General features: G+C 33.6%; 1 protein-coding gene across 1 annotated transcript in view; it reads right to left on the reverse strand.

The window, feature by feature from the left end:
* Positions 1–2,470: 2,470 nt before the first annotated feature.
* The window catches only part of LOC149881285 (cGMP-inhibited 3',5'-cyclic phosphodiesterase 3B-like), a gene marked incomplete at its 5' end in the record, with an annotated part of 10,654 nt that continues 1,039 nt past the window's right edge, over positions 2,471–12,085 (reverse strand). Inside the window, 11 exons of the mRNA XM_090067964.1 lie at positions 2,471–2,799; positions 2,982–3,128; positions 3,299–3,502; positions 3,599–3,828; positions 3,966–4,077; positions 4,196–4,318; positions 4,614–4,675; positions 4,911–5,109; positions 8,654–8,766; positions 8,904–9,015; positions 9,134–9,256. Coding sequence (XP_089924090.1) covers positions 2,521–2,799; positions 2,982–3,128; positions 3,299–3,502; positions 3,599–3,828; positions 3,966–4,077; positions 4,196–4,318; positions 4,614–4,675; positions 4,911–5,109; positions 8,654–8,766; positions 8,904–9,015; positions 9,134–9,256 — 1,704 coding nt within the window. The remainder of the gene's footprint in view (positions 2,800–2,981; positions 3,129–3,298; positions 3,503–3,598; positions 3,829–3,965; positions 4,078–4,195; positions 4,319–4,613; positions 4,676–4,910; positions 5,110–8,653; positions 8,767–8,903; positions 9,016–9,133; positions 9,257–12,085) is intronic.

A 12,085-nucleotide genomic window follows, 5' to 3' on the forward strand; every position in this document is an offset into this window, starting at 1 on the left:
CAACTTTGTTGCTGAAGTCTCTAAATGGAAGTTATTCACTTAGCTCTTAGCTTGCTGAATTAAAAGCCATCATCACGTGAAGCGCCAAATTGTCGTCGTTTCAGTTTTGACGCTGTGGTGTATTAACAAGCGTATATCGGCCAACGCTCCGCTCCGCATCTACCGAATTACAGGGTACAGACAGATAACGAACAGCAAGCTCAAAGAGGTGTGGAAAACGATCACGTGATGAGAACCAGAATGTCAGTGGCTTCACATTGTCATCAACCTTTTTAACAGCCAGCTTATAGGCAGCAATTTCACTTGTTAGAATGCGTTTCTTATCATCTTAGCCCGGAATGCCATCAAGGAATGCATTGTAGGTCAAAGTTTTACCTTGCTGAGGATCGAACCATCGAACTGATTGGAGAAATCTTAGTCCGGGCTGCGTGAAGCGTACTGCAGTAGCCGGGCAATAATATTGCATCAGTTAAGCTGAAGCATCGCTGTACGCAGCACGCTGCCATTCTGGTAGATTAGTGAATTCTGACTTGTCTGAATAATCTGTGAATCGCAAAAACAAGTTAGGCCTACCATCAGTTATTAAAACTTTTTATTTTGATGTGCAATGTTGATTTAATACTGTACCAACAATTGCTATTATACTGTCAACATTTACATGAATACCACTAGTTGCAAGTAATACAACCAAATTAGAAAGACACTATATAGACCTAATTGAATGTAGTGTTTTATTTACCTGCCAGCAGATCCATCATCCGAATATAACCCAGATGTATCTGAGCATGACGACGTTCAAACCAGGTAAGAAGTTCAACAAGTGCAGAGGTGCTGCTTGATATGAAAGCAACTTCCAGCTTAATAAGACCATCATCCTGAAGTAACAGCTTGAATTCAGACAATGCATTGGTTGATGCAGATATTTCCAACTCTGCATCAATGAATCCACGATAGTGCTCAAAGTATATGTCATGATGGGACACAGTGTTGAACCAACTATTCCACCTGGTTACAACTGGAACTGGAGGGGGGGGGAACCGTATCAATATCTACATGTGTCTGTTCAGCTATATACTCCTGGTACCGCTGCTTTCGTGAAGAACAGTGAACAAATATAGCTTTGAAGCACGCCATTAATCGGTCAACTTTTTTAAATCTTTGCTTCCAAGTTTCACCAACAAGACTAAGAATGTGAGCATTACACGACAAATGAACACAGTGGGGAAGTTTCCTTGGAGATTTCTCATAGTCTTCGTCATGTAATTGGAATTGTCTGTAACAAATGCACTGACTTTATTGAAGTTAATGTTGAACTTGTCTTAACAATTGCCTGACTGACTGTCGTTGCATTAACGTTTTCTAAATATACCAGGTCAACTGTTACCGCCTTCATCTACATTTCATCACTACTTGTTATTGGTAGTATAAACAGTATAGGTAGAACGAAACAACCTTGGGAATCGTTGGCCTTATCAGTGACTGCAACAACTGAAGGTGCTGCTTTAACACAGGGTTTCAATTCATCATGATTAACATCAAAAACTTTCGGTAGATAATTGCACCGTAGGTGACTTGCACATGGCAGTGCCCCAAGATTCTTCACATTCGTCTGTAAATATTAATTACCACTAGCAACAAGTAAGTAAGAGAATAGAACGAGTTAATTAAAAAAAACAACAGAAAATCACGGTAAATCTGACAAAAACACGGATTTCTCAGAAAACACGGAAAACACGGCTTCAGTGTTTTCGTCTAAGTCTAGAGAGTATGGAGGATGTGACGTTTGAATCGCCTCCTTGATCATAATGGCATTGTGGGAATAGGCATTGTCGTGTTGCAGAAGAACGCCATATTGCCTATGTTGGATGGCTTTGTTTAATTGTTACATTTTAAGGCTGCCCCAAACTAACCTTTCGTGAGAGTTGAGAAGCTGCAAAAGTTCATCACTGCTCATTATTTTCTTTAATTATAGATCAATGAAAATATAGGCTTTTGTTTTAGATAATTTTGGAAGAAAGGAAAGAGAAGGAAACTTATCTCCGTTATGAAGAAGGTTATCTCAGTTATGAATATGCCGGCCAGAAGTAGTCCATGAGGTTCCGATTTCTTCAAACAAGCATAATTTCAAAAATGTTATTAAAACTGCGTTAAACCCGTTTTATAGTGGAAGTGAACGGTTGAATCCAATACGTGATGGCTGAGGCATTTTTGTTGACCAGTTGAATGGAGACGTCGTTTCTGAAAGGCATGTCCAACGTGAAATATCCTCCCAAAGAATTGGAGTTGAAAGCGTTGCATCCTTGCAAAGAGTTGACGTAAAACGATCCTCCGAGAGGGGAAAAAAGCTACCTATACTACAGATGTTACTATAGAAGCGTTTCTTCTAGGGTAAAAGATGGCTTAAAGATGAGTCGCTGCTGCATAAACTGCGAAAAATGTAAGGAACTTTCATTTGATAAAAGCATAACGATTGGGTGAAAACCTTTTCGAAAATTTACACAAAAAATAAAAAAAAAGCGTCTATATATCTGTAACGCCTTCAAACATACTCTTCGAAATTACTGTCAACCAATGTTCGTGGTTTTTGTTAATGTTCTCTACTAACTCACTGTTCAAAAGTACATTAGTTGAGTTTTTATTGCCTGCCATTTCTCCAAGCATAAATCCGATTGAAAAGTAAGCCTCATACAAAGGCTTTACAACCCCTTTGATAAAAGACGCCTGCCCTTCAGGCACGTTGTTATTATTCCGATCCATAAACGGACTAATCGGCAAGCCAAGTGCTTTCTCCTCATCTCCCTAAAATTAAGATTGGCTATAACCTTTACGTTAACAAAATTATAATAATAGCTTTAATAGTCACAAAAATAAACGCTAAAACTGTTATTATCATTATCCTGACAATAGCATTGGTTATTATTGCAAATACAATGAAATTAACTTATTAGAAAAAGGAAAAACAAGCTGAAGCAAATATTTACTTGGATATAAAACTCTTGGCATATAAGGTCCGACCACCTTAGATGAATAGACAGGTTTTTGCTCGAACTACTAATATCTGCCATTTTTATAACCATTTGAAGAAGTGTAATTCTATCGTTTTCCTTTTGGAAATTAAATTGCTCTTTCTGACCGGCAATCATAAAAATAAGAAAATTTAACATGGAGAATGATTTGAAGGTAGATATATATATATATATATATATATATATATATATATATATATATATATATATATATATATATATATATATATATATATATATATATATATATATATATATATATATATAGTTACCTTTGCCTTCCACTTTAAAAGAAAACCGAAATGCTTCTTTAAATCCGTGCTTAACACGAGTGTGATTACAAGATATCGGAATTTAAAGAAATCATTTCGGTTGAGTGCTTGTAGAAAGTTGAACTCTGGGTTGTTGACCATTAATAACCATGCCGCTGCAACGTGATGGTTTTCTAGCACTGAACAATCGTTATAAAGCAAAGCCTGTCATTTAAAACAAAACAATCAAAAAATAATCTACGAAAAAAATGTATATCTGTACTTATCAAAATGATGAGAAATTTGTGAAATAGCTAAAACCTTAGGATTTGATGTTGCGATTAAGAAAGAGCTAGTGCGCCCTGGATGGTCAAAATCGTGGATCGCCGCAGCTATATAAAGTGCCATTAGCTCAATGGGTTCTATCGCTTCACCTATTGTTCTGGAACCTTCCAGATGTGCATGTTCCAAACAATTGGAAGCAGGAATCTTGGATTGGGTAAGATAATATGCCCCATGCAGAACATCTGCGGCATGTATCCGGTTGTGATCTTAAGACAAAAGTTAAATAAGCATTATGGTTTCATTTTAAAACATTCCGGAAATGAAAACAGCAACTGCAACTAAAATCAAGTATAATTATGATAAAGCAGAATCAAATACATCTAGCAAAAGTTAAGAAACATACAAGGAATATCGTGGTAGCCGTTTTCTATATTTCGGATAAATTTAACGAACGGAACTTCTGGAATCTTACAGATATTGAAGAGGTTCGACTGTTTGAATACTCGCAATGCTATCTAAAAATAACTTTCAATAACAACTCAAAATGGATGGGCTGGTGAAAATTGGTCACACATTCAATGCAAACAAAACATATAAACGCAAAGAAAACCTAAAAGAAGTCTAAAGATAAACCTGCGTAAGAACGTTGCACTTTTCGTGTAACTCAAATATTTCGAAGTTCCAATTATTGATGTTAGAAAACGCCGTCTCTAACTCCCGAGAAGCAGCTAACTCAAGTTCGAACTTAACATCAACCTAGTTAGAAGAAAAACAATCATTAAAAGTAAAAAAACAAAGTTAGCTAAAACTTGCCCAATGTCTCTACTTACTTGACTTTATTTTATTACAATTCAAATTATCAGCATAAATTGCATGCTCCGCTAATTTACATTTAAAACGTTCACGTGGTATATAACACATTCTTTTCTGAATTTATTTAAGCGAATAAGAAAAAAGACATAACGAGGGGTAGATCCTCCTTTCTTATTTTCGTCTCATATGCAAAAATAAGAAAGGTGGATTTACCATGTAAAAGAGCTTCAATTCTTACCTCTCGTTCATCCTCGTTTGCCTCAGGAAGTTCCTTTAATGCTGAATTAGACATCAACCTACCTATAAATTTGCAGCAGAGAAAATAAGTTTTAAAAAAATGAATGCGCAACATCGATATAAAATGCTTGAATATGTTAAAACTATAAAGAATGTAGTAACGTAGAAAAAGAAAAAAAACAGGACAACAAAATTCTAAAGTTATAAAAACAACTTATCACAAACAAATACAACATACTAAAAAAAAAAATTGCTGACAAGTAAATCCAAAAATGTTCATAAAAAAAAATTTTCTTACCATATATCAGAAAGAATGTTAGTGCCTTTAGCACCAAAAAAGATGCCGTTAATGCTTTCTCGTACCTGACTATTGTCTCATCAGACGATATGTATGTTGTGGCCGTTAGAGACCACCACAAAAAATGCACTATCAACAGTAAAAAGTTTTTCTTTAAAGAGATCATTTTGAAAAAAAGTTCAAGAAACAAAAAGCCAAACTACACGTTGACCTTGTTTCAGCAGAAATGTAATTGACGTAACTTCTTCAAGCCAATAGCAAACTTTAATTTGTCGTAATTTAGTTAAACTTTAATTTGACGTAATTTAATTAAACAAACTGTAATAATGAATGAAATTTTTTCCCTGCGAAAAAGCAATAAAAAGATAATAAGCAATAAAAGTAAATCTTTATAAAAATATAAAGAAAAAAATGAAAAAGATTGACATGCGTTTAATTTTTATAAACAGCTTTTTATTGGTTAAACTTTCATGTTTCCACAAAAAAAAAACCGCAAAAATTTTGCAGTGAACCTTTTTATTTTTGAATAGTGATCTCAAAAATGATTTCAAAAAATTTAAAAGAATATGAAACTGAAATTTTGGCTGCAGTTAGCAATCGAGTCATCGAGTCTATTGTGCCTTACATCTCGATTAAACCATTCTAAAAACATTTTTAAACAACAAAGATGAAATGTAAGGTGTTTTTTCATACCTAACAAATTCATTACCAATAACAAGTCTCTAGAAATTTAACAAATGAATAAAACTGACACTCAAAAAAAATACCTCAGAAAATAGAAAATATGTTAAAACTAAAGTTTATCATAAAAAGAGGCTAACAAACAAAACTGAGAAAACAATCCATCGAAATATCTAACTAGATAACCATCTAACTAGATAAAAAAACGCGACTGATAATAACATCTTTTATAGTACAGTTAATAAAATACTGAATCTCTACAAAATGCGGAAAATTATGAGTCATTTTCTTCTTAAAACAGACCGAAAAAACTCGTGTCATAAAAATCCTCACTTTTTTCTTTCAGCTATTAAAACTTTCTTCAAAAGAATGTCATCCCGTGTTGTTATTGAAAGTAGATCATTTTTAGCTCGAAATGCTCAATGGTTTTCACAAATGAGAAAAGGTAAGTAGTCGAATTACCTTTTAATGGCCGGTTTTTTTTAACTTTTGTAGATTGTCATTAAAAGCAATTATGAACAAGGGTTCTAAAATTACTAAATACACATTTCATATGCTGTTTTAACTATACCTAATATTCATCCTTTTAACTATACATAATATGCACCGTGTCTCGATGATCAATATAACAATTTGTGTCAGCAATCATTATGGATGGGGAGGTCGTATTTTGCGTTGATTTTCAATGACCGATTGAATAAATAAGGCAGAATTGAGTTTGTAAAAACCAATAACCTTTTCTACGAAATTTTATCTACCGTTCTTAGTTACTCTGCTCCAATGGGAGCTATTCAGTCAGGCTGTTTTTTGGATGTGCATGACCGATGGTCATGTTGCTCTTTTTTCATATACTGCTCTTCTTTATATGTCGCTCTCTTACACGAATCGTGTGAAAAAATTAATTTTCAATTCTTAAACACGTTTTTCCTAAGTTTTGTTGCTTGCATTTTATTACAGCTTTGTTGTTTGTTTGTTTTTTTTATTTATTTGATTTAAACATTTTTTTATTTAAACACTTTGTAATTGTAAATAGTATTTTATAATGTAAGACTGTTATTAAATTTTTTGTTATTGTATGCTTAAATATAAAGCCACAAAAGAGTTAAGTTAGACAGAATCCAGAATATAGGAAGCACTTGAAAATCTTGAAAAACAAAAACACGGCCTGTTTTGTGACATGCAGTTCTTCTGAGGGAATTGCGTCGTTGCCCCTTTCAACCATGCTGTAACAAAAATAAAAAGAACAGTTATAGAACTTTATGACCACAATATACTCACTATTACACTACCTATCTCGTAAAAATTACAAACTTTGAAATTATAGAATATCAAGCCTGAAAAAAACGATTTGTTACCCGTCTTCCACTGTATAGAAGTAACCTTCTAACTAAAGGTGTAGAAGATTTCATGAAAATGTATCATGAGTAAAATGGTTTTAGGCAAACTTTTTGCCTGGAAAATGAAACCATCTAAGTTTTGGGAAAAACGTTTACAAATAAAAAATATTTCTTCATGCGATTTGAAGGAGTCGTACATTTGATTAAAAAGTAAATAAACAAACATCTAACAACTAACAACTCTAATTGGTTTCAAGATCAGATAAGAGCTATCATTTGAACACCTAACAATGTACTTTACATAAATTTGTTAAATGCATGCGCAGACATGCGCACAAAGTGTTTTTAGATTCCAAAAAAAAGAAATTCTTTAATGAACTAAAGTCTGAACTCGACAGATTTCAAACAAAAACAGTTTTCGTTATACAAGTTAAAAAATCTTTAACTTCCAAAAAACTGAAAAGCTATTCATTTGAAATAACTTCTGAAATTAAATTTTCTATATTTCACTGAATTGTCTAAAATACTTTGGTAAGCACTCTGCTGTAAAAAAGAAAGCATGGTTTTTTCGTACTTCTTCTGCGCTGTGACCAAAAATTATTTGCAAGTGATGTTGACTTAACCGTGAAATATTCTTTAGAATAACAATGTCTTCAATCCTTGTTGGAGATCTCAGATACCTTGTGGTCTTTTTGGGGAACTTGTACTCCTAAATAAAAAATGAAGCAACTAGTAGCAAGCGAATTTATAGCGTAGATACTTAGAAACGTCTAATGAATGAAGTTGTCACGTACATTGTGCAATACAAAACACGGTGTTGATGCAAAAGTACTGCTTTGCGTATTAAAGAAAGTGCAGATTTACAGAAATTAAAATCTCGGTCTCGGTAATTCGCTTTTGTTCGATTAATCGGTTCACCGGCTTCGGAATTTACCGGAGGGCCTTTCCCAAGTTTCTGTAATCTACCTATTGTTGCTACTAGCTTTTTTCTTTTTATAAGAAAAAATAGTTGCAAAACCATTAAATGTAATATATAGTTTATCCGTCTTGTATGCACTTGATTCATTCTGCAATGATAAGCAATCTATGCTACAGATGCTACTATAGAAACGTTTCTTCTAGAGTAAAAGATGGCTTAAAGATGAGTTGCTGCGGCATAAGCTGCAAAAAATGTAAGGAACTTTCATAAGAATAAAAGCATAAGGTTACGGTGAAAACCTATTTGAAAATTAACACAAAAATTATTTAAAAAAAGCGGTTATACACCTGTGACGCCTTCAGCCAGACTCTTCATTAGTGATTGTCAACCAACGTTTGTGGTATTTTTTAATCCCCTCTACTAAAACCGAGTGAGAAAGAGTACTAGTTGAGTTTTTATCGCCAGTCATTTCTCTCAGCATAAATCCGATTGAAAGTAAGCCTCGTACAAAGATATTACAATTCCTTTATCAAAGGAATTGTAAAGCCCTTGTATGAGGTTTATCTTTCCCTTTAGGTACGCTTGTATTTTCTCAGTCCACGGAGTATCAGCAACCCGAGTTCTTTCTCTTTATCTCCTTAAAATTAGGTTAGGTTATAACTTTTATGTTTACAAAATTGTAATAGTAGCTGTAATAGTTTGATGTTGCGATTAAGAAAGAGTTAGTGTGCCCTGGATGGGCAAACTGTGGATCGCTGCAGCTATATAAAGAAAGCTATATAAGGAGCCATTAGCTCTATGGGTTATATTGCTTCACCTTCCAGACGCGTATGTTCCAAACAATCGGAAGCAGAAATCTTGGATTGAGTAAGATAATATGCCCCGTGCAGAACATCTGCGGCATGTATCCGGTTGTGGTCTTAAGACAAAAGTTAAATAAGCATTATGGTTTCATTTTAAAACATTCCGGAAATGAAAACAGCAACTGCAACTAAAATCAAGTATAATTAAGATAAAGCAGAATCAAATACATCTAGCAAAAGTTAAGAAACATACAAGGAATATCGTGGTAGCCGTTTTCTATATTTCGGATAAATTTAACGAACGGAACTTCTGGAATCTTACAGATATTGAAGAGGTTCGACTGTTTGAATACTCGCAATGCTATCTAAAAATAACTTTCAATAACAACTCAAAATGGATGGGCTGGTGAAAATTGGTCACACATTCAATGCAAACAAAACATATAAACGCAAAGAAAACCTAAAAGAAGTCTAAAGATAAACCTGCGTAAGAACGTTGCACTTTTCGTGTAACTCAAATATTTCGAAGTTCCAATTATTGATGTTAGAAAACGCTGTCTCTAACTCCCGAGAAGCAGCTAACTCAAGTTCGAACTTAACATCAACCTAGTTAGAAGAAAAACAATCATTAAAAGTAAAAAAACAAAGTTAGCTAAAACTTGCCCAATGTCTCTACTTACTTGACTTTATTTTATTACAATTCAAATTATCAGCATAAATTGCATGCTCCGCTAATTTACATTTAAAACGTTCACGTGGTATATAACACATTCTTTTCTGAATTTATTTAAGCGAATAAGAAAAAAGACATAACGAGGGGTAGATCCTCCTTTCTTATTTTCGTCTCATATGCAAAAATAATAAAGGTGGATTTACCATGTAAAAGAGCTTCAACTCTTATCTCTCGTTCATCCTCGTTTGCCTCAGGAAGTTCCCTTAATGCCGAATAAGAGTTAAACGTAATCATAAATTTGCATTAGAAATATTATTTTTATGTAGTAAGTAATTAAAAAAATAAATGTTCAACATCGATATTTCAAAGCTTGAATATGTTAAAACAGTAAATAGTAACGTAGATAAAAGAAAAATGAAAAAGTAAGTAATAACGTAGACAAGATTACAGTAAAAGTAACTTATAACAAATTAATAAAATAGATAAATAAAAAAAAAGTAGTTAACAAGTAAATTCAGAAATTTTATCAAATGTTCAGCTTACCAATTATTAAAGAGATGGCACTCGTTCTATGTAATAAAAACAATCCCGTTATTTATTTCTGGTACCGGATTAACATTTCGTTGTTATGTATGTTGGAGACATGCAAAGCTGACGAGACGTTAGTCCGGTACCTAATATCCCTCATATGTCGCTTTCATTCACTCAACTTAGTTTTAATTTTTTGAGCATCATTTCTCTAAGTTTTGCAGCTTGTATTTTTTTTCAGCTTCGCTTTACGTTTTACAGGACAATCGAGCTGGAGATAAATTTTGGATGCAAAATAAAAAGCCTATCCGAATGTCGCTTGGGGGCAAAGATACTGCTGGCTTTCTTACATGTTTGAAATCTTTTGCAAAAGGTCATACATCCGAAGTTAATCTTCTTTCAATTATTTCAAAGTCAACTTAAAGAAAAACGTTTCACGTTGAATGTGAACTTTATTTATTTGTAGTGATTTTTATATAATGTAAAGACAATACATTTTTTGGTTAACATAAAGCCACACAAAAGAACTAAGTTAGACAGAATCAAGAATAAAGGAAGCTAAATGGTTGGAAAAACCCGCTCTGTTCTACAAGAACTATATAACATCAGTAAAAAGAGCAGTTATAGAACTTATGACCATTATTTACTGACTATTACACAACTTGCCTCTTCCAGATTCAACTTTACAGTTACAGAATACCAAGCTTGAAAAAAACGAATTGTTAGCCGTCCCTCATTCTGTAGAAGTAACTTTCTAACTAAAGATGTAGAAGATTTCATGAAAAGATATCATGAGTACAATAGCTTTAGCCAAACTGTGACTGGAAGAAGGGACTATGTTAGCAGGACTGTGGAGTCGGTAAGCCGTTGTTCCGACTCCGACTTCTTCTCCTTGATTTTATCTTGGACCAACTTCGACTCTGACTCCGGCTCCTTCATAAGTAACCAATTTTAAACAACAAATTTACTGCAGTAAAGTGTTAACATTGGCTATTTCATCACCATGATACAAACAACTCAACCATTTAGTGCTTTAAACAACATTTATTAGAAAACAATTTCTGAACAAACAACTTTTCTGAACTCTTGTTACGCAATAAACAAGAGTTCAGAAAAGTTGTTTGTCACTCTTTTGCCGACACTAATAAAACTATGAATTTGTCAAAATCATGTTTGAAACATTGTCAGAAAGAATTTGTTCTTCTTTAAGTTCATATTCTTGAAGAATCTTTTCCACCAAGACCAGGAGAATATCGCTGGTGTGATTAGCTTTGGTGTCTTTTACTGCCAATGTCAAGCTACTTCACTTTCACTACTTCATTTTTTTTTAAAAACAAATTGGATATTCATTGAAAATAGTTCATCCTGTCAAGAAACCAAAGCGTCCCTTGAGAGATTCTTTAAGTTTTTCTATTTGCTTAACAATTTCTTCAATCACAAATTTTCTAATACTCTCTCTCTCTCCAGAGAAACAAAGTTAGTTGAATACTTACACTCTTTCTGTTTTGTGAAGCAGCTCTTTTGTGCTTGGTGGTGACACGCCTAGCTTTCTATTAGAATATGTAGCACAGTGATAGACAGTTTAAGTCGGGGGTTAGGGCATCATGAAGTTATCTAGTTAAAGGGATGGTAGAGGAGAGCAGGGGAGGTGATTTATGATTCTCAGTGATAAGCAGCAAAATACCCTATTGCCTATTACTGTTTAAAAGGCCTTAAACTAATATGTCAAACTCCTTGCCCTCCAGTTGTTGCAAACTACAATTACCATTATGTCTGAATATACCTACAGCTATCAGAGCATCTTAGGACTTGTAGTTTTGTAACAACTGGAGGGCTAGAGTTTGGCACTATTGCTTTAGACTGACAGAACATAAAATATTTTAATGAGTAACATCTATAAAATCCATTTAAAATTTATAAGACATTGAAAGATTTTTTTTAATTTAGAGTCGGAGTCGTTAAAATTTTTTTGACTCCGACTCCAGGTAAAATGAGCTCCGACTCCAACTCCACGACTCCAACTCCACAGCCCTGTATTTTAGAATTGGGAAAAGCGTTTGCAAATAAAAAACTTTTCGTTTATGCGGTTTGGAGTTGTATGTTAAGTCCAACAAAAAAAACCTACAAATCTTGGAGGTTTCAAGATCAGACATGGAGCTATCACTTGAACACCCAACAATACACTTTAAGTTGCTATATGGACGAAGAAAATCAAACCAAGTATATCATTCATG

The sequence above is a fragment of the Hydra viridissima genome, unplaced genomic scaffold, assembly GCF_058129835.1.
Source record: "Hydra viridissima isolate aposymbiotic clone 2 unplaced genomic scaffold, HvirCarnegie_v1 scaffold_12, whole genome shotgun sequence".
Classification (NCBI taxonomy): Eukaryota; Metazoa; Cnidaria; class Hydrozoa; order Anthoathecata; family Hydridae; genus Hydra; species Hydra viridissima.